General features: G+C 39.5%; 1 protein-coding gene across 2 annotated transcripts in view; it reads right to left on the bottom strand.

Moving 5' to 3' along the window:
- ARB2A (ARB2 cotranscriptional regulator A) overlaps positions 1 to 27282 on the bottom strand; it is a 206293-nt gene that overhangs the window by 167361 nt on the left and 11650 nt on the right. For both annotated transcript variants that reach the window (XM_035099875.2, XM_060280200.1), the window contains exons 4-5: positions 18611 to 18676; positions 11653 to 11844 (exon numbers count right to left, since the gene is read on the bottom strand). In XM_035099875.2, the coding sequence (XP_034955766.1) occupies positions 11653 to 11844; positions 18611 to 18676 (258 nt within the window). The remainder of the gene's footprint in view (positions 1 to 11652; positions 11845 to 18610; positions 18677 to 27282) is intronic.

The following is a 27282-nucleotide window of genomic DNA, read 5'->3' as shown; positions in this document are numbered from 1 at the left end:
TGGCAAAGAGCTGAAGGGAAATGCTGGGCTTTTATCCCTCCCAGCTCCTGCCACCAGGTGCAGTGAGATCTCAAGTGGCCTCACCTGGGTGACTACTCCTTGCCTCTCCAGCACAAGCTGAGGACTTCACCTGTGTGGCCACGCCTTGCTTCTCCAGCACAAGTTGAGGCATGCCCCAGTCCTGCAAAGCACTACAGGCCCCAGAGCCTGACTCCTGCCCATACTCCTGACACTGTCATCCTCTCATCCATCACCAAGATTCATTTTTTAAATTGTATTTACTCAGTTTTATACACACCTTAGGTAATTCATATATGAACTACAATAAAACAATAACAAAATAAACCATATATGTGGGAGAGGGTAAGCATTATGATGAGAAAAGCAAGTGAGAGGATATAAAGGCAGATCATAGTGTGTCATCACATATGTTAAGAATAATGATCCTGCATTTCCTGCATTCTCTGGCTGACCAAAAGTAGTTTTCTCTAGAGTTCCATGTGTTGAAGGTTGAAAAGTACTGTGTGATAAAGTTGCATAGTCAATAAACTTGTACAATGTGGTATAAAATTTGTCTGCTTCTGGTCCTTTTCTTTCAGTTTAAATGTCAGGTTTTCCAACAAGGCCAAATTTCCTTGTACTGTACCAAAAACTCAATAAATTAAGATGAGATTGTTTCTAATGTTTGGCTATTACCATTCTGGCAGCTAAAATGCAAAACATAATTAAGGCTTTAAATAAAATAGTTTGCAACAAACCATAAAAAATAAACAATAACATTATTTGGGAGTTCACCTATATTTTTGGTTAGTTATTTTACCAATTTCATGGAAAACTTCAGTCCAAAAGCTGAATGTTTCATCACAAGATCACCACATGTGATAGAAAGTTCCTTTTTCATTAGCCATTAGTCTGTGAAATCTGTGTGCTGTGAAATCTGGTACACCTGGGCTACAAACAAACAAACAAAGTTTCCCAAAACAGCTCCTCTGCCTTATCTTACTACTTACACATCCACCAAAATTTAAAACAATTTTTAAGTGCTTTTAAGTTTAATAATACGTAAAAAGCTTATAAAATGGAAATAACCAAAATATTTCTATGAGCCTGATAGCATGCCCAGAAACCACATTTTTCTCATTCTGATATGTGAAAAAATGTGCTCATTTGATGTCTAAGTGCCAATATAAAACGATAACATATTTTGGAATTTCATAATTCAACATTATGAGAAAATAGCAATTGCACCTGTCATTTGTAAATAGAAAGAATTAGTTTCAAACAAGTTAAGAAATATCATCTAAAATCCATCTACTTATGTGCTCTCACATTATATATACACTGAAACTGGTAGCTCTCCATGCCCCAATGAACCCTTGAGATTCTTGTTCTCTGAGGGGTTACAGAACTCAAAACTATAGCTCCTTAGGGTTTCTGGTAGAAACCATGACACAGTGATGTGATCCATGTCCCAACTTCAATCAAGGTTCTGCAAATGATAACAGGGGTCGTTTTCTTCATTTGTACAAAATCTTTCTGTTGGATAGCTACAGCCAACAGAAAATTCAGTTTCAAACACGTTTCAGTGCATAGGTTTGTGATTTTGTGGTAGCTTAGTGAAGTTATTGCAGTTAGAAGGTGGCTGCTGATCTAGTAGAATGCCATGCCTTATGATTCCATATTTGAGCCTAATTTTCATTACTGATCATGCTTTTAGGTTGAAGGCCTTACAACATGTTCAATATCTTTGTTCAGACATCATGACTTTTTTAGTACTGTAGCTCTGCCCAGCCCCACCACACAACTGCAAAAACTGTTATAAGCTATCATAGTTATGACATCCACTCCATTAGCCACCCTTTCCCCATATAAAATTTTTAAGTAGAAACATTGCTTTCCTGTAAGAAATGTAACCTAAACAACTTTTTTTCAAACAGGGAACACATAGCAAATTGCATTGGAAGGGTGATAATGAAAAAGCAACACCATTTATTAATTTTGTATAAGTTATATTCAACCCTAGAGATTCCTTGGAGGGAAGGAACATGTCTGAATTTCACTATACAGTGCCACAGGCAGAAAGTGAGAGAAACTAAACAAGCACATCCTGAAGGGAGAGAAAATGCCTGCAGCAGCAAATGACCTACTACATACCTCACTGGAAATGTTTTGATGTTATAATTTGTTAATTTCAAGAAAAAAGACAATTATCAACAATTGCAGTTTGTTCTCATAGAACTATTTAACATTTTAAAAAATTGATCAAAAATGACATATTATTATTATTATTCAAAAGAATGACGTATTTTCAAAAGATCATGAAACTACATAATTTTGCACGCGAACCCCATGCCAAATTTATTCCTTGATTACTTATGGTAAGAAAGTTCATGACAGGATTAAAACACTTGGATTTCTGTAATAGAACTATACTCTGCTGCTTATCAGGCAGAACAATGTTACTGAACTATACATTTAATGGTCTGAATTAGCAAGCACTTCTCCCTGTTGAATTGCAAGGTATTTGAAATAATGACATATGCTTTTAAAAAAATCAACTTTGCTTTGGCAGTTGGATTGAATCATAAATACATTTATATGCCCCTATTAGGGTTGGCATTTGAATAGTTAAAAAGCACATCTTGGTAAATTGACTGGTAAAGTTTTGAAAGAGGTATAATAAAAGTATACTAATTACAAAATGACTATCTTCTGCATATTCTGTAGTCCAGCCTCAGAACCTTTTTAAAGCATTTTGCCAGATCACATAGCACACCATGGCAGATCATCATGCTATATTCTTCTTCACTTTAGCAAATGCAGAGATACTTGTGACCTGTGTTAAATTGTCACATTTTCTTGATAAATTGTCTAATATATTGGTTTTCAACCAGTGTACTGTGGCACCCTGGGGTGACTTGAGTGCAGGAGAGCCCCGGGGGCCGTCCTTTCCTTAACTTGCAGCCCATATCTTCTTGTACTATATCTCTCTCTCCTTCTCTCTGAGGAACATTCAAGGGAGCCAGCAGCTTTAACTTGCAGCCCATTTTCTTCCCAAAATATAACAGCAGCAAAAAAAGTGGGGAAGCACTTTTGCATGACTGTTTTTCTTCGTAAAATCTTTTCCCCACAACTACAAATCCTCCCCTGCTTCAGTAACTAACAGTTCCTTAGATTTACACAAAGGGCATGAGAAAACAGCAAAGTAGCTTGAAGGTATGTGTGCCTGGATGTGTGTGTGCTCTATAAGGAGGGATTTAACCCTGAAAATGAGCAGTTTCTTTCCTATCCCCAACATCCTTCCCCTCTATTTCTTTCTACCTCCCCCCCTCGGCAACCCCCCTTTTCCGTAACAGTCACCCAGCTTTATGGGAACAGAACCATGTATGCAGAACCTGTGCTGTGTGTTTCTAGCTTTCCCCACAATAACAAAATATTTCTGCTTCTGATCTTAATCTTGTTTTGCCCTCTCCATTCCCCACACATGTGCACACTCATTTCGGGAAAGGGAGGCTGGGGTGTCAGCTCGGCTCTGCAATGCAGCAGCGTCACTTGGGTTCCTGTCGACACATGCTCTCCCACTTACACACACGCCCAAAATGGTGCCGAAAAGGGGCGGAGGAAATGGAGTGGGGGCAGAATGGGCAAATCCCCACTTATGCGCATCCTGTATCAGAACCCCAGTATAAGTGGCTTCCGTTACAGGGGAGCCACAGAAAGAATGTGGTTGGTCATGGGAGCCATGCTCTCAAAAAGGTTGAAAACCACTAGTCTAATACCAAGAGCTTAGCATCTTTTAGCAGAGCACAGTGATCAACTGGGTATATAAGTGGTGAGATGACCTTTCAGGTATTCTGGTCCCAAGCTACAGGTAGGTAGCCGTGTTGGTCTGAGTCGAAGCAAAATAAAAAAAATTCCTTCAGTAGCACCTTAAAGACCAACTAAGTTTTTATTTTGGTATGAGCTTTCGTGTGCATGCACACTTCTTCAGATACACGTGAAACAGAAGAGCCAGACCCAATATAGAGAGCTGAAGGGCACTCAACAGAGCCAGACTGATACCTAGAGAGAACCTGCTGCAAGACAGACCCCAAAAAGAAAATAACAGAACACCACTAGTCATCACATACAGCTCCCAAGTTAAAACAGTACAACGCATCATCAGAGATCTACAGCCTCTCCTGGACAATGACAGCTCCCTTTCTCAAGCTCTGGGAGGAAGACCTTTCATTGCCTACAGACAGCCACCCAATCTTAAACAACTCCTCACCCACAATAATACAACCACCAGACTTAACATGGACACTGGTACCAGAGCCTGCAATAAACCCAGATGCCAACTTTGCTGCCACATACACCCGGACAACACCATTACTGGCCCCAACAACATCCAACATACCATCTCAGGACTATTTAATTGCTCATCTTCTAACATTGTGTATGCCATCAAATGCCAACAGTGCCCTTCAGCTCTCTATATTGGACAAACAGGCCAAACCCTACGCCAAAGGATAAATGGACATAAATCTGACATCAGGAATCACAAGACAGAGAAACCAGTAGGAGAACACTTCAATCTCCCAGGACATTCTATACAAGATCTCAAAGCAGCTGTTTTATTACAGAAAAAATTCAGGAACAGACTGGAAAGAGAAGTTGCTGAATTGGAACTCATTACCAAGCTTAAAACCATGGAGCCACCTGGGATGAACAAAGACATAGGGTTCTTACCTCATTATGCATGATCAAGCTTTCTTTAGCGCCTCAGCCCTTGCTTTTTCCAGCAGGACCAATTGCAGTCATCAGCAGTCGTTAGCAGCCATCAACAGGTTTACCACTCCTATCAGCCCATCACCCATTCCCACCCACCCCCACCACCCTTTGTATATACATAAGGGTCTGGCTCTTCTGTTTCAAGTGTATCTGAAGAAGTGTGCATGCACACGAAAGCTCATACCAAAATAAAAACTTAGTTGGTCTTTAAGGTGCTACTGAAGGAATTTTTTAATTTTGCTTCTGTGTTCAGTATAGGCAGCCCTGTTTAGGGAAGCATTTAATGTTTAATAGATTATTGTGTTTTACTGTTTTGTTGGAAGCCGCCCAGAGTGGCTGGGGAAATCCAGCCAGATGGGCGGGGTATAAATAAATTGTTGTTGTTGTTGCTGTTGTTGTTGTTGTTGTATGGGACTTCATATACCCCAAAACTGTCCCTTTGAACTTAGCCCATTAGCAATATCCTGCTCCAGTAAGCAGTCAACCTGCTGTATTTTGCACTAGCTGCAGCTTCCAGACCAACTTCAAAGGCATCCCCACAAACAGAAACTGCGGTAATCCAGTCTGGAGAAGGGAAATATCAATGAAAAATGGAAGGGAATTAAGAGTGTACAGCAATTGTAAGAGAAATTCTAAATTCATAACTGTGTAAGTATTTAAAAAGTATACAAAATTAAGCTCAACTCTTTATGAACATAGCTGCCAAGTCTCCCGTTTTTCGCGGGAAACCCCTGTATTTTGTTACCGTTTCCTGCTGTTATCCTGAATTGATTATATCCCGTAAATATCCCATAAAGCTCCTGCCGGCAGCCATGTCCTGGACATGTGCAGAAGCAATTTCTGGTGCCCAGACATGCAGACACGGGCAGCCCAGCACCGGAAGTCGCTTCTATGCATGTCTGGACATGTGTAGAAGCGACTTCTGGTGCTGCACCGCCGCTGATCCCGGATTTTTCAATCCGGGAGTTGGAGGGTATGTTTATGAACTGTTTGAAAGCACCACGAAAGAGGAACAACCAGTGTTATATTTATTAAATATTTAGCTTACATATTCACCTAAGCCATGTATGGGTTACTATCCCAAACTACAGTCATGATTGCATTTTTCTTTACATTTTCTTAAAGTGGAAATATTAAATAAATAATTAATGAAGGCTAGGACTCTTTCATACTAAACCAATTCATACATTATTTATCAGTATTTAGTATTTCCCACACACTGTTTGGAGGCATTTAAATAACCTCCTGAATTTGAAAACCACAAGCTTCATACCATATGCAGAAGTATATAAATCTTTTATTTTAAACATGCAACTGGATATTTCAAAAATAATATATGAAAACGGCCTAAATTTGGTTTCTTATTTTCCCTGACTCCAAGCCCTTGCCTTCAACTGCTACAGATTCCATTTGACCTTTATCTGCATGGTATGTTAAATGTAGATATGTAAAACTGACTAAATGTTGCTGGAAAAAAATCAATTTTTATTTATTCTATATATTTTGTTTAGTTGAATGCTGCTGTATATACAGGAAGGGGAAAGAGGTGGGTTTACTGGCCATAGGAAGAACCATGAGTTGTGACAGTTACTTTATTGTTAAAAAGAAGATACAAAAATTTCTATAGCTAAAAAGACGAGAAAAAAAACAGATTAATTCTTAAGAGCTACATTAAATTTAAACTAAAGTTAAAGGTTAAGAAACAAAAGAAATTAAAGACCTTCCCTGTCTCTAATCTTTTCATTCTTAACCAATACCACTCAAGAATCTTCAACTAATTATTATGTTTTATTGACGGCATCTTTCCCTGGAGAGGTTATTTAAAAAGTTTAACCCCTGAGCAAGTCATGGCTTCTCCTCCCTTTGAAAGTGTCAAGTGCATTGATTATAACTGCAGGAAGTGTTACCTTCTACCCAGAGATTCTCACCCTGCACAATCTTAAACACTATATCCCTCCCAAAACGGCTTTGATTCAGCAATTCAGGCCTCTTCAGCTGATATTAAAGGCAGAAGTACCACAGAAAAGGGATCAGCAGTTAAAATGAAATACAAAGTGGGGGAGGGACACAGATCTTGTACAGGGTAGCACAAAGCTGGAGAAAAGCAGATTTGAATAAGACATCACAGTGACTAAAAAAGAACAATATGACAGAAATTAAACATGATTTTTATGCATGGCTTCGAAGCATTTAAACTCATCTCAACCTCCATTGAAATTCTGATCATACCCAAACCCAAAGGCTTTTGACATACTTTCATAAATCCACACCTCCTTTCTCTCTTGTCTAATCTCCAGAGTCACTGTGAGTTTTCCCACAAGTTAAAGTGGTAAATATACTGAATTCTAATATCCATATGAACCCACAGAAAATACCACTTAATTGTCAAAATGAAAAACAGATACAAGAAACATAAAATACAGTAAATATTCACTAGGTGGCATTTTCCAATGCTTAACAGTTAACAGAAAAATGCACCTTTCAAAAAACATATATATCTAGGAAGACTTAATAGTAATTTCTCTAGCTTAATGAAGAAAGTTGCAACAAAATAATGCTACAGATATTATACAACCATAGTAATGATTTATCAGGACACAAAGAAAACCTCCATCATACATTTAATTCATTTTGTGATCTTCAGAATTAAAATTATTAGAACGCTATTAGAATTCAGAAGTAAACAGCCACTGAGATGAGGTTTATACGCAACTACGCATGAATCATAGAAACAGTGTCTAAACTTCCACAAAGTAATTGGATTTTCAGATTTGCAAGTGGGTTTATTCCAATTCAGTCATGACAGGGCCAGAAGGTAATGATACATCTGCCATGATGCAACAAGCAGACCTGTCTTCTGTCAAGAGTTGAAATCATAAAGGAATAAGCTGTCGTTAACAACCTCTCTCCAAACACTAGAGCTGTCATCTCATTGTTTTCCTTTGCTGGCATGGGGGCTAGGGTGGGCTTATATAGCCTGTCATTCAATATAACTCCAAGCATTTAACCTTCCCTCTGAATTTTCTTTAAGCGATCTTTGACTGAACTTAGACAAATTTATGACTAATTACCTACTTATAAAGTTTCTGTATAAAATTCATTTGGATATAAATCCATTCAATCAGAATTTAACAGGCACTATTTATTGTAAATAAATATATAACTACCACACATTTTTTAAAAAGGAAATAAAACATATGCAGTGGTACCTTGGTTTATGAACTTAATCCGTTTTGGAACTCCATTCTTAAACCAAACCTTAAACCAAGTTGTGCTTTCCCATAGCAGCAGGGGACTCAATTTACAAATGGAACACACTCAACAGGATGTGAAACATGTTCTTATTCCAAGGCAAAGTTCAGAAACCAAAACACCTACTTCCGGGTTTGTAGCATTCTTAATCCAAGTTGTTCATAAACTAAGCTGTTATTAAACCAAGGTACCACTGTATGTTTATGCTCTCAGTATTTCCTATTTTTGTATATGCATGTTTGGGATAAGGAAGAACTTTTTCTTTTTCACATTCAGTAGCTGAGATGGTTGGACAGTGTTCAAGAAGCTACGAACATGAGTTTGACCAAACTGCAGGAGGCAGTGAAAGAAAGGAGTGCCTGGCGTGGTATGGTCCATGGGGTCATGAAGAGTTGGACACGACTAAACGTCTAAACAACAACAACATCAACAACAGCTTATTAAACATATTTTCAAAACTGTTATCATGACCAACTTAATCATATAAAACTCCAGAGTTGTTTCAGGCAGGCACAAGGGCCAGCATATGCAAGTAAAGATTTTTTACTTTTTATCTTACATCTCACTTTTAAAAGTCCCCTCAGTTAAAACAACAACAACAACCCAAGCAGCACCAGGAAATTGAGAGACATACTAATAGAGATGCATGAGCACAAAACCTTATTGGATAGGGAACTAATTGTGCAGTTCTTGGACTTGGACTCTCAGTCAAAGTGTGAAAATACTGTACATGCTAAATCAGGCATCCCCAAACTTCGGCCCTCCAGATGTTTGGACTACAATTCCCATCTTCCCTGACCACTGGTCCTGTTAGCTAGGGATCATGGGAGTTGTAGGCCAAAACATCTGGAGGGCCGCAGTTTGGGGATGCCTGTGCTAAATGCTTGCTGCAACATACCTCTTCAAGATTCCACCAGAACGACCAATCCCTGGCTTTGAAGGCAAATGCACTTCAAACCTATGAGAGCAGTAAAGTTTTCACAAGTCCTCCCCAAATCTATGGACCCCGAGTCAGACACTGAAATGAATACTTCTACCATACGTTCATGAAATGCATGTACATATGGGGAATTAAGAGCTTTTATTTGTTTATTTGTTCGGTCCCAGCTTCTGCCAACCTAGCAGTTCAAAAGCATGCAGTGCAAGGAGATACATAGGTATCGGTCCGGCGGAAAGGTAAACCGTGTTTCTGTGCGCTGCTCTGGTTTCACCAGAAGTGGCTTAGTCATGCTGGCCACATGACCTGGAAAAACTGTCCACGGACAAATGTCGGCTCCCTTGGCCAGTAAAGTGAGATGAGCGCCGCAACCCCAGAGTCGTTCACGACTGGACTTAACTGTCAGGGGTCCTTTACCTTTTTATTTGCATGTATCCGATCTAGAGATGGATCTAGTAGCCCACCAGAGAGTGTATAATGGAGATTTGCAGAAGAATAGGAATAATTTTACCTTCACCTGGTGGGACTGTTAAACTCTTTTTGGATGAGAATGAGAAACAGTGCTGAAACAATTCTCCCCATTTCTGCACTCTTTAAATTTTCTGATCCAACAATAGACCCTTGACCAGCTGAATAAAGCTTAGACCTTAAATGGCTAACCTGTGACCCTCCAGATGTTGTTGAACTCCAACTCCCATCAGCCCCAGGCAGCATGACCAATGGTTATGTATTGGGAATTGCAGTCCAACAAACCTGGAGCGCACCATGTTAGCTGCCCCTAAATTAGAATGATGAAGAAGTTAGTATTTTATCTAAAGCAGTATTTGTTACTTGGAGGAAAAAATGGCAGAACTCAAACCTTCATTTTCAACCCCACTGAAGTTGTTTAGGTTCAGTTCACAATAATACTAATTCCCCTAACAATGACTCTCTTTTATGACAGTTTCTGTAAAAATGAAAATTGGCCTGTATTTTTTTTTCCTGTTCAAGGCTTTGAACCATATTCGAAGGCATGTTTATAGGGTTTTTCACCCAAAACAGTATAGCCTAGGAAAAGATGTGTAATTTATAAATTTATAAAAACTTATTTTCTCATGGTTTATCATAACCAGAAGCATCAGAAAGTCTTAAAATGGATACATTCACCACTTAACCTTTGAACGAAAAACACACCTTAAATCCAACCTGAGTGCACTTTTTCACTGCAGAATTTATTCAGTAGTTCTACAATATGGTCTAATGTGTCAACAACTGTCACTCACTTTACCATTTACAATTTTCTTTCCAAACTAAAGCACCCGGGACTCCCCCCCCCCCAAAAAAAATCCCAAGAAAAACAACTGAACATTACAAATTGTATGGGTTTTTTAAAATCCCAGTGTTAATGTAGCAGATCACCTCCCAAGTACAGACCAAGCCAAACCTTAAGATCTTTCAAGGATCTCATGCTAGTCATTCTATGACCAGCACACTGTCACTTGGTGACAACACAGAAAGAGCTCTCTCAGTGGTAGCACTCACCCTTTGGAATGCCTTTTAACAGGTGGTTCAGGAGGTGGAGAGAGTAACCAGTTATAAATGTTTCTTAAAGATTTCCTGGACTCTGATTTCTAATTCTTAAACTATTTTTTTCCTTTTTTGAGCACTACTCAGGTTTACAAATTTTTGTTCTGTGTTTAATCGACTTTTAATTTTTAAAATATTTTTATATAAAATTCTATTAATTTTATCCTAATAATATTTTATATAAAGCACTTAAGAAATTTATTTTCATATTAAGCATTTTATACATTTTGTAAGTAAATAAATAAATGGGACAGAAATGAGTAAAAAAAATATCCTATGTAGTTTTTTAAAGCAAAAAATCAACAGAAGCAGATAAGTCAGTTCTTCTGACACACTATGCACGGCTTCATTTTGGGACATTTTATCACCTACGAAGACACATTTGAATTCTGCTTGGGGCTGAAAAGGTTACTGTAAAACTGTCTGTGTCAGTTTAGTTTCCATTTAAAAATTAACGTATTGGGTAAAATGTTTCCAATGTGTTTTTTCTCCTGACATAACCCACATGACTTTCTTTGGGACATTATTACTGCTGCAAGATACGTACTTACACTGGAAGACAGTTTTGGGGAAAAGATTACCTATGTCACGCTCCCTTTTTGTTTTCAGGGGAGCATTCCTCTATGGCTGTGTTAAGAGCTCACACAACATTGTGAAACACTGGAGCATGTTTTGTGTTAAGAATCTGACTTAGTCCAACTAATTTTAATAGGTCCATTTGTATGCTTCACAGAACATCTCTTTTTGTAAAGGTACAACTTCAAATGCCTTCTAGGATCAACTTCCTGTAATAATAGACAGAACAATTTGTGCTTCAGATGGAGATAAGGAAAACTCCAACCTGATGAAATTCAATTGAAAACATCAGTTTTTAAAAGATTTTTGGATTGATTTATCTTCTCCAAAGACCACACGGCAGTTCCTATAACAGTATGCAATGCAAGTAAACAACAACTGTTTCCTCAAATAAAATAATTATTATGCAAAAGTTTTAGAAATCAAAAGAAAATTGGCAGTTATACACAACTTTGATGTACATTAAGAAAATAAAATCTCACAATATTGTGAAAAATTGTTGAGTATAAAAAACAAACATATTTCAAAAGGCCAAATAAATATCCTACCTCAATAGCTCTTTTAATGTAGGGAATCTGAGTACCACTGTCCAGATCTTCATTTATAATAAGCCTTCTTGCCCACTGTCCTGCTCGAACAACACCACTACCGTGAATTAAAACCATCAGTTTGTCTGGATTTGTCATTGCATCCTCACTCATAAAGATAAAACTCCGGGGTTCACCTTCCGTGGCATCTACCTAAAATGAAAACAGTGTGTTTACTAACAGCTTATTGAATTATATAGCTTACATCAATGAATCTATTCAGACTATCCAACAGCTGCAACTAGCAATTAAATGCTTAGTTAGACCTGGAGTCTAGAAAATAAGTTGCCTACTATACTGTCCTCAGTATTCATTGTTAGCAGATCCACTCACAAAGGTGTTAATGCATACTGGCAGAGCAAACCCTACAGGTGGGATTCACCTAATGAGTTCTAGCAGTGGAAGCCATGAAGGAAGACTTCTGATGGTACAATGGTGCTTTCCCCCCTCTGCTCCCCACATGCCCCTAAAGTGGGTTGAGGGTGGCTAGGAGACCCCCAAAACAGCACAGTGGGTATGGGTGTTTCTGCATGGCAACCTGAAATGCTTGTACAGATGGAACATTCCATAGTACATTGATTTCCACCCTAAGAGCTCAAATCGTAATCACTCCCAGTAAGTTTTCCTCTTTGCATGTTTTTTAAAAATACGTATGCATCCTAGGCTTCCAGAAAAGGAGCACAGAGTGATATTTTTAATCTCACAACAGCCTGTGAGGTAGGTTAGATGATGACTTGTCCAAGGTGGACAGTGACAAACAGAGCAGTTCGTAGTTGAGCAGGGACAACAAACTAAAAGTTGCTTTGTGCTAACTATACCAAAGAACTAACAATTAAATTCAAAATGCCACAGAAGTCACAAACACAGTTCCACTAGCAGTACAGAATGTCACAACTGTCTCACATACAATGGGCAGCCTATCTGCATGAAGTTGGTAAGGTCATACCTGGGTATTACCTAGCCCACTTCTGGCAGTAATCTGTCCACACCATCACAGATATCTGCTTAAAAATACAGACTGAATGGGAAATCACAACAGTGTTTATTACTCTAGTGGACAAGCCCTGCTTAGAGATCAGTAATTGCACCCCGTTGGTCCTGTTAACCTTATCTGTAGCCCTTGCTAGTTTATCATGAGGTGTTGGTGACTCAACTATAGAATTGCTCAAGTGGCTCCACTTGTTTATGTCAGGAAGGTCACAATGCTGGTATGTCATCTTCACTCTCTCATGGAGTTTTGTAGGATTATATATTTTATTCCCTCCTTTGAAACCTCTAGGCAAGATTACATGTAATAAGCTGTTATATATATATAATCTTGCCCAGATCCTACCATTTATATATAAAATCTTGCCCAGATCCTACCATTTGAAGAAGACTGGATATGTGTGAGCCAACTGAAACTCTGGTCTTATAACTTGATCAGAACATACATCAGAACATACATTAGCACATATGGGTTATAGCATCTGGCTACCCAGTTCCACCCCTATCTGGGCAGGGATAGCTTAACTTCTGTCATCTATGCTCTGATAACCTCTGCTGGAAACTTCAGTTGGTGCAGAATTCAGTGTCCAGGTTGCCTACCAGGGCAAGATGGCTTGAGCATATAATGCCAATCCTGGCCTGACTGCACTGGCTGACAATTAGTTTCTGGGCTCAACTCAAACTGCTGGTATTGACCTATAAAGCCTTAAATGGCTCAGGCCCACAATACCTCAAGGACTGCCTTTCCTCATATGAACCAACTCAGACGCTGTGATCATCATGAGGTGTGGGGATTACACGAGGAAATTGTGCAGGCATGTGTGGGAATGACTGAGATCTGGTGCTGGCAAGCCACACCGATCTGCGAGAGTGTGGGCATTAGCGCGGCAAACCGGCTAATGTCAGAATGGGAAACACGTGAAGAAGGACAGGTCAGAGGCTCAGGTCAGCAGGGCAACAGGTCACAACAGAGCTAGAAGGATCAAGGAGGATCTGGATGGAACTGGATGAATCAGGACAAACCAGATGGGTCAAGCCAAGGAGGCTAACACAATGGGAACTAGGAGGGGGTGTTTACAGAGTGACATGTGCTTGGAGCATGGACAGAGGGCATGGCAAAACAACATGTGGGCTATGGAGGATGTCTTAGGGAGTGACCGGTTGTGCCATTACAGGAAACATCACCTTGTATGGGACTGCACTGCTGTAATTGGCTAGAAGTTACACTGTCGTTGTAATGATTAACTGTCATCCTGAGCTTTCAATAAAAGGAAGCGCTCGAGCTCTGCTCTTGGTCGCCTTCCCATTGAGTTCAACCTGCCTCGAGTCGTGTCGTCTTTGCCCCAGACAACATCTGGTGACGCCGGACGCGATGCGATTCACCCTATGCTCATAAGAGACTGGACAAGTCTAGGTACCTCAGCGCAGCGCGCTCCCCGTGAGTATGGGTTCATTAGAAGCAGTTCAAAGGAGAGGCCACTCAGAAGAACTGCAGAAGGTTTGTAAACTTTCGGTCAGGCAGGTTCTAGCATAGGAGCGCTAGGGAAATTATCAGAGAATATCAGAAGTTCATGCCCTGGTACCTAGAGGCGGGTTCTCTAAATATTGGGAGAGAATCGGGACAAAATGTCCACGCTTCGGGTACTCATAGTGACTATGTTGCTGTGGCAAAGACGCAGGGAAGCAATAGAAAAGGTGGAGATTTCATTAGGATCATCAGGATCTAGTATCAAGGGACCATCTCCACCCAATATTCCTCAGCTCCAGGGGGAGGTTTTAATCCCCCCGACATCAGCCCCTAAGGCAACGAGGCTTCCGGAAGTGAATCCGTCTGTCGCTTCTTTACTGCCCCCCAACAAGGCGGTAGAAGAAGCTGTCAGATTAAGATTTATGAAAGGAACCTTGATCAGAGAGGGGTTGAAGGCAGAGTTGCTGCCGCTTCACTGCTTCCTCCTCTTTTCCCTCCTCCTCAGACGTGCGCTCCTCAGAGCAGCCAGAGGGAGTGCTGCCGGATCGCAGCAGCTCCTCTGCCCAACAAAGCACGCGCACCCCACGCCCGGCCGTTTCCGAGCGGGGCAAATTCAGGCCAGCTGTGCCAAGCGCGCAATGCCAGCAAGCGCCGCTGAGCGCCGACTCTTGGGCGCTTGTGCTGGACGTGACATCAGGCAGGGGCAGGCGCTGCAGCTGCTGCTTCTGCTGCTTCTCCTGCTCCTCCTGGCAACACCTTCACGTTCTGGGAATCTGACTTGCAGCGGGAGGGTGTCTCTCATTGCCACCTATTCCCCATAGCCTTTTACCAGCTCATTGTTAAGGACTCAATGCAGAATTGCATTTCTCCCTCATTCAGGGCTTTTAGCAAACACAGAGCTGGGAACTTGCAAGCTCCGGCTGGAGCTAAGCTCTGGGTTGGCTTCAGGAGTATGGAGTCTGGAGTCAGGAGGATTTTAGCAACATCCTCTCAGAAATATTCTGTGCGTCACTGAATTTCCTTGATTTTGCCAACACTGTCGTTCCAACAGCATTCCATTAAGCCTTTGGGATTGGCAAACGTTACAGACCGCCATTTCCTAAGATATGCCAGCATTTTGTGGCACAGGCTTTTAAAAGGGTTTTCACTGGGAGAAAACTTAGCCTAAAAATTGCGCTAGCTTTTGGAATTTTCTAGTTCTGGAGTCTAGACTTTTCTCTTCAGTTTGTCAGCATTTTTCTTCATTTTCTTCTAGTAACACTGTATCTTATGAAAGGCAACATTATCTGTTCCTGGTTAGTTGCTAGTTTGTGAAACTGAGATTCACACACTCACCTCATATATTTGTAAGGTGCTCACATTACTCCAAGTCTGGAAACAAGTCCAAGTCTTGCTGTGTGCATTTCATTTTTATAAAGGTTTCATCTTGCTAATTGATATATTTCTGCCCAAGCACAGCTTCATAGAGCAAGGCTGGGTCACTAGATGCTTATTTTCTAGGTTGACTGCTATCCCATCTTGATAGCATTAATTTCTTCCTTATTTTCTGGAAGTATGGATGCAGCTTAACCAAACAGCTTGTAACATAGTTCTTAGGATTTTTCTTCATTTTAGCATTCTTCGCACACTTTTCTTTAAATGTATCCTCCTAACTTTTTGGGCCTTCAGAAAGGCGGGAGATTTCTGTTTCAATTTCTCTTTTGTGTAATTTATTGGGATCCTTTCTACGATAGTGTTTAGGTTTTACCTTTCTCTTAAATGTCAGATTTTTGGATTAAATAATAGATTTTTCTGTAATCTTTTAAGCCTTTTTGTCAGAATAAATAACCCTGTACTCATTAATAGGCTTAGATTTAGTGTGTTGCTATTTCTTACTTCAGTTTGCATTGTCTTCCCTTTAGCACTTCTTCCTAGGGTTGACTTTCTTGGCTACACATTAGTTTATTTTTATTCCTTTTCAAATGCATAGGTTGCCTTATACCGATTCAAGTATTAATAGGTTTAGATTTTGTTATTATTTCTCACAACAGAGTATTCCTGCAAGTATCATATTTTTCAGTACATCTGGTGTCAAAACTGACTGATTTTCTAGGTTTTGTATATTCTATTCCTCATTCAAAGGTGTGAGCATGGGAGTCTTAACTCTGCTCTCTAGTTACTTTTGATTGCTCTTTACAGGATTTGTTCTTTTCAGATTGCCCAAGCTCTGACTCGAATTTATTTTTCTACAGGAATTCCAGTAATATTGTAACTAATGTTTTTTTCCCTTCAGGACTTAATTCTTTCTCTTTTAGCACTGGGTGAGCTGTTCTTAGCTACAGATTTCTCAATCTTAAGCCCTAAATTGGCCTAGTTTCTTGTTTTTGGTTTAAATGCATTAATTTTGCAACTACTGTTTTTTCAAAAGTTTCTCTTGACAAATATAAAAAGAAAGGGGAAACTACCCTGGCAAATTATTATGGCTAAACACAAATTATTATTACATTAAATATTTATTCATATTTTAAAATTTATTAATACCAGTGGGAAATCTCCAGCCCTTGGTTAGATACAGGGCTTTACTCTCTCTCTGGCAAGGACCCGTCCCCCTTCTGCCTTCTACAGGTAAACCTATCTGGCATCTGGCTCGAAGTGTGAGACTGTGGAGAGATGGCTTGGTGGAAAGGGATTCAGCTTCAGTGCCAGGGACCCAGTGCTGGGTACATAGTTCTCGCCCTATTATGAGCAAATTTTACTCTCTTTTTCTCAATAACTACTGTTACAGAACCATTTCCAATATTCTTGGGAGCATGGGCAAGAGGAAAACAAAGCTATGCATTATAAAATACTCCGCTTACATATATAACTATGGACTAGCCATCATATGTTTACCATTCACATTTGGAATCAACCTTTACCAGCTTAATCTTAATTGCATTTGGAAACATTTCTTCAAGCCGATTTGTCTTCAAACTGCTGTAATTCATTAAATGAAGCTTTCACTAAAGGATACACATAAAAAGGTCACACCAGTGTCCAATCACACTTTATTGACAAGTCAACCTAGTATACCATTTATTTCTCATCACACTGAAAGTGTACAAAGCAATTTGTATCTTGACAATTCACTGCTTATATCTTCCACTTTTTCCAAAAGATTGTATAATTACATTTATGGTCTAGGATTCTTTTTTTATTATATCAATCTATGTTAGTACTGCTTTTCGCATAGAAAGCTTCCAATATTTTTTGACCGAGGAGTATTAATTCATCATCATGCATACTGACTTTTTATTGGAGAGGACTACTTTCCTACTTTGCACTGTCTTATTTTTACTAATTGGACATTCCTTATTTACACATTTCCAAGGAAGCCTCCAGTAAAAACACAGAATGAACACAATATAAACACAAGATCTTGGAACAATAAAATAGCATAAAACAACTCAGCTGCAGCCAATACAGTCAGTAATTTTAAAATGACCTCACTAATCCTTAATGATTTGGTGTAATGAAAACATCTCTATGTATTAAAAAATGCAACAGGACCAGCCCTAAAACTTTTCTTTTAAAATAAGTTCCATAATGTTGGTACCACTGCAAAGGCCTCGTGCTTTGTCCCTACTGATCTTACAATTGCAAAAAAGCATGGTTTAGAACAGGCATCCCCAAACTGCGGCCCTCCAGATGTTTTGGCCTACAACTCCCATGATCCCTAGCTAACAGGACCAGTAGTTGGGGAAGATGGGAATTGTAGTCCAAAACATCTGGAGGGCCGAAGTTTGGGGATGCCTGATCTATAGCTTTCAGATCGGGCTTCAGAAGTAACATGCAACCTGGCATACATGCATAGAAAATTTACATAATTTCTATTATCTTCCCTCCTCTCTCAGAACAAACTGGTGGGTAAAACTGAGGAAATTATGAAGGCATCTATATACACATGATCTAGTCCAGCAAACTATTTCTGTAACTTAAGACTACACCCCAGTTAGTCTGTGAATATATTTTTGTAATCTTTCTTTCCTATCTTTCTCCCAAGTAGTACAGGACAGCATACACATCTTTATACAATTTTATCCTCAAAATAACCCTTCAAGGTAGGTTTAACTGACACTATAATTGCCTCATGGTTACCCAAGAAGTTTCAAAACTAATTCAAACCTGAGTTTTTTTGTATGTATGTATGTATGTATGTATGTGTGTGTGTGTATGTATGTGTGTGTGTGTGTGTGTGTGTGTGTGTGTGTGTGTGTATATATATCCCTCCAAAAAAGCCCACCTAGATTTCTTCATTATAGGCCCGTCTACATCACACAAGTTAATAACAAAATAGTATGTGTCTGAACTGTTCCTAATGCACACACATGATACTTACAACTCACAGCATAGGAAAAACTATGAAATAAAATAAATTATAATTCCTCAGACTGTATTATTGCTATTTCCCAAGATGCTGAAAAAAACCGGGTATATTTAACTTACCGGTATGTATACTTTTTTCAAATGGCATTCTTCTTCCAGTAGTTCATATACATATTTGGTGATGATCTACAAGAGAAAACATTCATATAATGCTCATTTAAATTGCTCTTTCAAAAATTACAAATTTAAAAAGACAGACAGCTTGCCTCTCTATGCAAAGTATATATTTTTGTCTAGACATACAGTATAACTTTCTGGGATTTCACATTGTGTTGTTGTGTAAATTATTAGCCTGGAAATTAATGATAAAGACCATTTCATATATAATACAAACCCAGAGATACAAGAAAAGCATTTGCTAAGAACTACTTTCAAATCAGCTCCAATAAGCAACTCTCTTAAAACAATCTCCCTTTGTCACTGCACATCCAGTTCATGAGCCACACTGACAGCAGATCTTTATTCACCCTTTATTCACTGAACAGAGAAGGAACAGGTCAAAGGTGGCCTAAACAGAAAAAGAGATTTACCCTGCTTTCTCTTAGTGGAAAGGGGAGAATGACTGACTTTGTATTTTCTGAGGGGAGCACAAGATGAAGTTAAGCAAGTTCTTTTAAAGATTTGTTAAGAAGTTTGTTTCGGTCACAAATACCCAAATTTACAGAACAGATATGATACTTTTTGAGCACTACCTCGAGAGACTGTAAGCAAATGCAGAAGATAAAAATGTTCCAATATGATATGACTAGATTTTGTTCATTGAAACAGAAGCTAGCAAATGAAGTTCAATAAACCCACCTTGCCTACCTTTCTAAACACATTTTATTAGAATTGCTGCATTAAAATTATTGAGAATCACACCCAAGAAGCCCAGGTTCAGATTTTATATGCAAGATGTACGGAACAAAACTGAATTCCCAGATAATATCTATAATATACTCAATAAAGGATTCTAAATGCCTTAAACAGAGATCTCTAAAATCTAGGTTACTAAATCTAATTATAGCATAGATAAGCTCCTTAATCTATGGAGGAAAATACAGTGAAAGCATTATGGACCAGTAAAATCCGTAAGATTTTCTTTTTAAAAAACCCACTTACTTTAAAATTGCAAAGGGAACCTAACAAATCAAGTTCCCAAGTAATTACAACTGAAAATTAAACCAAGGGCATCAAATCCGAACACAGTACACTCCTCAGGTGTTATACCAAAACAGCTGAACTTTTAAAGCACTATCATTTGAAAAAGAAAAAAAAAGATTAGATTTTCCTAGCACCAGCTCATAAGCCCCAATTATTATTGTTATTATTTTCATTTATGAATCACGTTCCATGAGTAATTTACAATATCCTGAAGCAATTTGCAATACCGCTGTCCCAATGGGGGTGGCCAAGTAGACTAGTGGGCTAAGTTCCAGATCAAGGTGACAAATTGTTACCCTACAGACATTTCTACACACATTTCTTTGAAGAAAAAAATACATGTTCAGGATTGCAGCCCAAGAATATATAACAAGCCATTGTTACCTTTTGCAAATAATTCATGCAAATTAGATTACAAAAGCTTCACAGTATTAGTAGACAGATCAGTCTTTCAGTCTCTACAGCAAATCTGAACAAGAATTTGACTGTGAGCAGTGAGTTGATTTAAGACATGTTTATCCCAAAGCAGCATGTTAGAAACATGCAACCGATGTAATTTTACCCCTAGGGCCTAACTGTTTATGGTTCAATGAAATCATCTTTCACTTTCTGGGAACAGCAAAGCAGTTATATTTCTACAGTTTCATAAGTTGAGATTGAAGAGTCACTGAAGCGAACACAACAATAATAAAGTGCTCAAAATAATGTTTGTAGAAACGGCACACAAAATGGTATCTACCTTGTGGTGGAAGGAAAAAAAACAGTTCTGGTTGCCTCACCTCAAATGGGATACTGTGGAGTTAGAAAAGGTTTAAAAAAGGCTACCCAAATGATAAAGGGGATGGAGCAACTCCTCTCTGATGAAAGGCTGCAGCATTTGGGACTTTTTAGTTTAGAGAAAAGGTGAGTAAGAGGTGACATGACAAAAACTTATAAAATTATGCATGGCATGGAGAAAGTGGATAGTGAAAGTTTTTCTCCCTCTTAAAACACTAGAATTTATGGACCTACAATGAAGCTTAATTTTAAAAGATTCAGGAGAGATAAAATAATAAAATTACCACAGTGCATAGTTAAACTACAGAACTAGTTTCTGCAGGAAGCAGTGGTGCCCACCAACTTGGAAGATTTTTAAAAAGGGTTAGACACATTCACTACTAGCCATGATAGCTATAACCTACATCCATTGTCAGAGGTGGTATGCCTCTAAATGCTAACTGCTTGGAATTATAGATGAACAGAGGACTATTACACTCATATCCTGCTTGCAGATTCCCCATAAGCATCAGGTTCGCCACTGTCAGAACATGATGATGTACTAGAGGGGCCACTGGCCTAAGCTAGCAGGCTCTTCTTAAGTTCTTAAGTTGCCCAGTAGGTGCCCTAGTCATAGCATCTTCCATCTGCTGTCAACCTAAAAAGAGGAAACACCTCTTTTTCCTCTTCACCAGAACTAGCCTAGGAGCTATGCCTGGAGAGGTCACTTCAGTGCTGCTAATGCAACAAAAACAACGCAGGAGGCAGCAGTTACAAGCTACCAGTCTCTGCAGCCACAGCAGGTGATGTGATTCTCCGGTGGCTTGACTTCACCCCTGGAAGTGCACTCCACTGTCTCCCAAGACAGAAGGATGCAAACTCTAACTCTATCCTTAAGGATCAAAACAAGTTAAAAGAACAACTTTACCAACACAGAATAAACCATTCATCAAATTCACTGAGGTTTATCCACCCTCACCTGGCATAAGCCTGACACCCAAAGGTCAGCTAAAACGCATAGTGTTGAATCCAAAGTAGTATTATGTCACCGTCCAGTCAGTGCAATGATTTCCTCTAATACAACGGGAATTGTGCCCTCCTCCTTTCCCACACACCCCCTAAACATCTTATAGGGGTTCTAGCAATGTTTTGGAGCAGATGTGGGTAGTATGCAGTGCACCTATAGGGAAAGGAGAGGGGGGAGTCCTGTTGCACAAGCAGAAGTCCTTGCACTAACAGGATGCATTAGTTGAAAGTTACCCTGCACAATTAGGCAGCAGCCACCTCTGCTATCCAAGCCTGAGCACTTTCTATGGATCCAAGTGATTTTAATTAGGCATGTGATCTGTACAGTATGTTAGAAGTAAACTGCTTAGAGCCCCTAATATGGTCATTAACCCAATTAGATTTAAAGCTTCAGCATTATATAGACTATAATAATAAAATACTTAAGTATTTTCTCCTTTGGGAAGAGGGGTGGAACCTAAACTGAACGTAGCAGTAGCAGCAGCAGCAGCAGCAGCAGCAGTACAGGTATAAACAGAAACATGCTTTTTCGGTGCTTAAAAACAAAACAAATGAATTTATGGCATACAACTGTCAACTTGTTATTTTTTCTACTTTACTGTGTCAGTGTATGGTACTTGGCAAAAAATGCAGAATGAGTATCATTAGACTGCCCCGCGCCAGTCTCAAGTGGTAAAGCTGACCAGAGGCTTGATACTGCTGTTGCTGTATGCTTGGGTTGAATGAGCTTTATTTTGATCCTGAAATGACAAACCTGCCAGTAAGTAACAAGAAGAACAAAAAGCTTCTTTGGCATACAACACGTGGACTCAGTCTTACTACGCACTGTGGCCAATGAAAATCTATCCTAAAATATCTTAAAATATGGTTTGACATAGGCTTTTCTCAACTAATCATAATGTTATCTATGGTTTGTCCAGATTCAAACAACACAGCATTCTGCAGTTAATCTAAAATGGAAGGAAAAGTTTTGAAACTCTTCTTTGTGGCAACACCAAAGGTGGAGGGCAGACCCTACAAGTGTCCCTATTTTCCAGGGCCAGTCTTGGATTTACAGAAGCCATCCCAGTTTCTGATTTGATCCTGCTTTTCCTTAGGACATCCCTATTTTCTTCGGAGAAGTGTTGGGGGGTATGGGAGGGGGAGCACATGAAGGCAAGGCTCACTGCAGCTCATTCTTCTAACACAAAACTATCGGTTTGTATTACATTCAAACCTTTCCTGTGTCCTATTATTGAGATTGCCATACATTCCCTCATGCCATTTTAATCTCACTGGCTGCGGTTTTGTTGAGTCAGTGAAATATACAGCATAGTGACACTAGGATATCCCTGGCCTAGAGTGGGGAGAAAAGCTGAAATGGGGATGCTTCTTTTCAGTGACAGTCTCTTGTTTTTCATTATGTGTAGTTCAACCATCTCACTCAAGGTGATAAAATATGCTCTCATCTTACAAGCAGTACTATCAAGATATTTTATGCAAACATATTCTACAATATCATCTTAATTGGATCCAGTATATTTTATTTCCGTCAGGCCTCCTTATATAGTAACTATTTTGAAAAAATAAACGTCAAACAGTACAAGAACCCCAGCAAAGCTTTGAGTAGCCAAACTCAAGCACACTTTTTCCTTCCAACCACTCTGTCACCCCCATTCCACAGCTAGCTCTGTACCATCTGCAGCCAGATGCCTCTGCTCCCAGGCAATCCTAGAGCTATGTAAGCTTCAGCTGCTGCTACAGCAATAGTGCCTTATTTAAATTGTTAATTTTTTAGCAAGCTACTAAATTATGCTGAATAATACATAACAGAGTTTGAAACCTGTAGTTTTGAAAATCTTATAGCTCACTCACATGCTAACAAATTTAATGAGATAAACAAGAGGCACATCCATACTCCAAAGCTAAGTTTAGTACCTAATCTCAGAGACCCATTGTAAACAATACACTTGGGTCTAGCATCCCAGAGGCACAACAATATTTTAAAAAGCAAGGTATTATGCATCTTGAATGTAAATGTTACTGTCCATTCTTCTGAAAAATATACCTCCATCTGTGCTTTCTTGGCATGGTTCCCTGGAAGCAGGAGAGAAATACTTGGCACGGATTAATGTCATTATGCCATTTTAAGTCATATATATGCTTCTGCTTGTGGACTAATTTTCATCCTCCCCACCTTGCTTCGCCTCTCTTTTAAGATAGTTACAATTTACACTATTTAATGTTTATTGGCATCTCAGTTAATAGTCATTACAGGATACTAAAATGAAATCACAGGGCATCTTATTATATACACGATCTTAGGTCCCAAACATGCCACTGAAGAGTCAACATGTGTCTGCCAATGCCTTTCTAGTGCACACAAAAGGACCCAAACTGACTGAAACAAAAATTGGACAACTGGAAACTTTTCTTTCTTCTCTATGTGCTCCTTGCTCTCTGGCCTGTGCATAAGGTTTAAATGTGCCCCCTATCTCCTCTGATTGGACATCCTCCTTTCCCTTCTCAATAGCTATACAGACAAGGAGAGGCATGGGGGGCATGGGGGCCAGCATACCACAGAACCTCATGATTTCTAAAAGGCATGGCCTCCAAACAATTATTAAATTAAAGCTGACATTGCTTTCTGTCAATTGCACTAGTATAAAAACCATTTTCAGTGCTTCCCAGAACGCCACAACAGAAAAATATGGATCCAAGGCACAGATCCTCATGATTGTTAAAAGGAATTCCCTGAAAACAACCATCAAATAACTGATCACTGTGTCCATACAGATCAAGATGCATGAGGATGTGTGCTGAGTTCCATGTTTTTATGCCATAATGGGTCCAGTAAGCACCAGATTGATGTATATAGATTACCGTATTTTTGTGTATAAGGCTGGATTTTTTTACCCAAAAATTTGGTTTAAAATTGGGTCTCGTCCTATACATGGATAGTGCTGAGGGGGTGTTTTCTTAATTTAAGGTAAAGAAAGGTAAAGAGACCCCTGACCATCAGGTCCAGTCTTAATTTGGAGTCCCCCAAAATAGGGGGCGTCTTATACTTCGGGGTGTCTTATACATGGAAAAATACGGTATATTGTAAAATTCACCAATGTCAGCTTTAATTTATTATTGGTTTGGGGAAGATTCACTACACAGTCATTGGTTTGATGATTTACTCCAAAGAAGAAGAAAAAGAAGAAGAAGAGGAGGAGGAGGAGGAGTTTGGATTTGATATCCCGCTTTATCATTACCCTAAGGAATCTCAAAGCAGCTAAAAATCTCCTTTCTCTTCCTCCCCCACAACAAACACTCTGTGAGGTGAGTGAGACTGAGAGACTTCAGAGAAGTGTGGCTAGCCCAAGATCACCCAGCAGCTGCATGTGGAGGAGTGGGGACACCAAGCCGGTTCCCCAGATTAGTCTACCGCTCTTAACAACTACACCACACTGGCTCTCACACCAACTGACTCTCCATGTATTCTACTATGGTATGCTTCCTGTTCCATTCTCCATGGCAGCCACTTTGTGATTGGCGCCTACAGCACAATCAAAATTCTGCATGTGCCAACCCAAATGGGATCTATCAATGGCTCAGTAAGAGTCAATTTTCTTTCACTCATATATACCTCCAAATAATTATGAAGACTGCAATGCCTGTATAATTTTTTTTGTTTAAAATTTGAGCCTTCAAATATTTACAGCCAGTGTGTGTGTGTGTGTGTGTGTGTGTGTGTGAGAGAGAGAGAGAGAGAGAGAGAGAGAGAGAGAGAGAGAGAGAGATTTCAGTCAAATGATCTCTTAGGGGTGGCCCAATTCTCTGTTAACCAACTAGCCGAAGCCAATATATGAACACATTGAGCATCCCACACTCACTCTCATGCATACAGATAGACCTTTCTTCCCAGGATGATGGTGTGATAGGAAGGAAAATCAGTCTCTGTCTCTCTGCTCTTCAGAGTTTGATTTCTTCCCATTATATCATGGAGAAGAGTTTGGATTTGATATCCCGCCTTATCACAACCCGAAGGAGTCTCAAAGCGGCTAACAATCTCCTTCCCCCCCCCCACAACAGACACCCTGTGAGGTGGGTGGGGCTGAGAGACGTCAGAGAAGTGTGACTAGCCCAAGGTCACCCAGCAGCTGCATGTGGAGGAGCGGGGACGCGAACCCGGTTCCCCAGATTACGAGTCTACCGCTCTTAACCACTACACCACACTGGCTCGCACTGGAGCTGGGAGAAGAAGGTGGAAGTAGAGAGGAAGATACTATGGCCTTCAGCTGATCTTTTAAAGCCACCTCTTCTAGCTCTTGCATACCACCAGTGCTAAGAGCTCACAGTGTTCTAGAAACAGAAAGAACTAGTTCCTATTTCCAGAGTGCTCCTACCTGCTAGCAATGGCAATATGCAAAAGGAAAAGATGCCTTGTTCAGCACCATTGCCAGCAATTTTGCTGGTGGCTGAACTACCTAAAATGGCTTAGTGGGGCATGGGTTCTCCATCCCTACAATAAATGACAGAAGATAGTGGATTTCCACACACCTAGTCTTTAAGCAAGGGGAATCCCGCCCCCAACACACACACATCTAAGAAGACAACTGGGAACAACCAGAAATATCTTACATCTAGTTACAATCTGCTGGAAATCAAGGTTATATGTAAGAGACTTGTACAGTATTGCAGTCTATTATCAAATACTTTTCCATTTAAACATTGATGATATGTGGAAGCTGCTCTATTCATCAAATTATTGTGTGAAGAAGCTCACTATATGTTGACAATTTTCACCATGCCACCAAGCACCTTTCACAATTTCTGATAGATTAGTAAAAAGATTGCTTTTTTACACACATGGGAAATGGCCTCTGTGCATTTGTAATGTCACCATAATGTCTTAAATATGCCATAAAACTTTTTCTGTTCTTCAGGCACTTTAAATAGCAAGTAGACTGCTGTTACTGTTTAATTAAGGGCTCCCAGGTTAGCTGCACAATGCTTTGTTTTGTAAAAAGATCCAGATTCCATGATCAGAAAGTGAATGATGTAAAATAATCTGTTGAATGGTCCTAGGCAACACAAGTATTTCCCAAAACTTTGTTTCATTATCGGCTTGCAATTTAAATGTACATGCATAAATACATTTGATTGTAATCCTGACTGCTAATAATCCAAGCTTCTCATATAACCACTTCTAAATGCACTACAGTGGTACCCCACAAAACGAATGCCTCGCACAACGAAAAACTCGCGAGACGAAAGCGTTTTGCGATGTTTTTGGTGACTTGCAAGACAAAGTTTTCTATGGCCGTGCTTTGCAAGTTTTTCGGCGGGGTTTTTTTTTTGCCGCAGCAAACTGCGCTTCACAAGACAAAATTATCACAAGACGAAGCGACTCGCAGAACGAATTACTTTCGTCTTGCGAGGCACCACTGTATTTTCAGAGATTCTACAATACTGCAGAAATTTAACATATTGAAAATTGTAAGCCCAACCGAGCAGCAGTATAGGGTTGTCATACATCCAGAATTTCCAGGACATAGCTGGAAATTCAACATCCAGGCAGAAATCACTGAAATGTATTTTTCATTAAAAATAGCTCAAAAACTTTTTTTGTCCAGACTTTCCTTTTTGAAATATGGCAACCCTAAATAATAATATTTTAATACTATTAATACTATTAAAATAAGTGTTCTAACTCCTTAGGAGAAAAGCAATGACAAACCTAGACAGCATCTTAAAAAGCAGACATCACCTTGCCGACAAAGGTCTGTATAGTTAAAACTATGGTTTTCCCAGTACCGTGTTTCCCCCTTTTTAAGCCG

Source organism: Zootoca vivipara, chromosome 11, assembly GCF_963506605.1.
Source record: "Zootoca vivipara chromosome 11, rZooViv1.1, whole genome shotgun sequence".
Classification (NCBI taxonomy): domain Eukaryota; kingdom Metazoa; phylum Chordata; class Lepidosauria; order Squamata; family Lacertidae; genus Zootoca; species Zootoca vivipara.
Note: the sequence above shows the minus strand (reverse complement) of the source record. Positions and strands in the feature narration are given on the sequence as shown.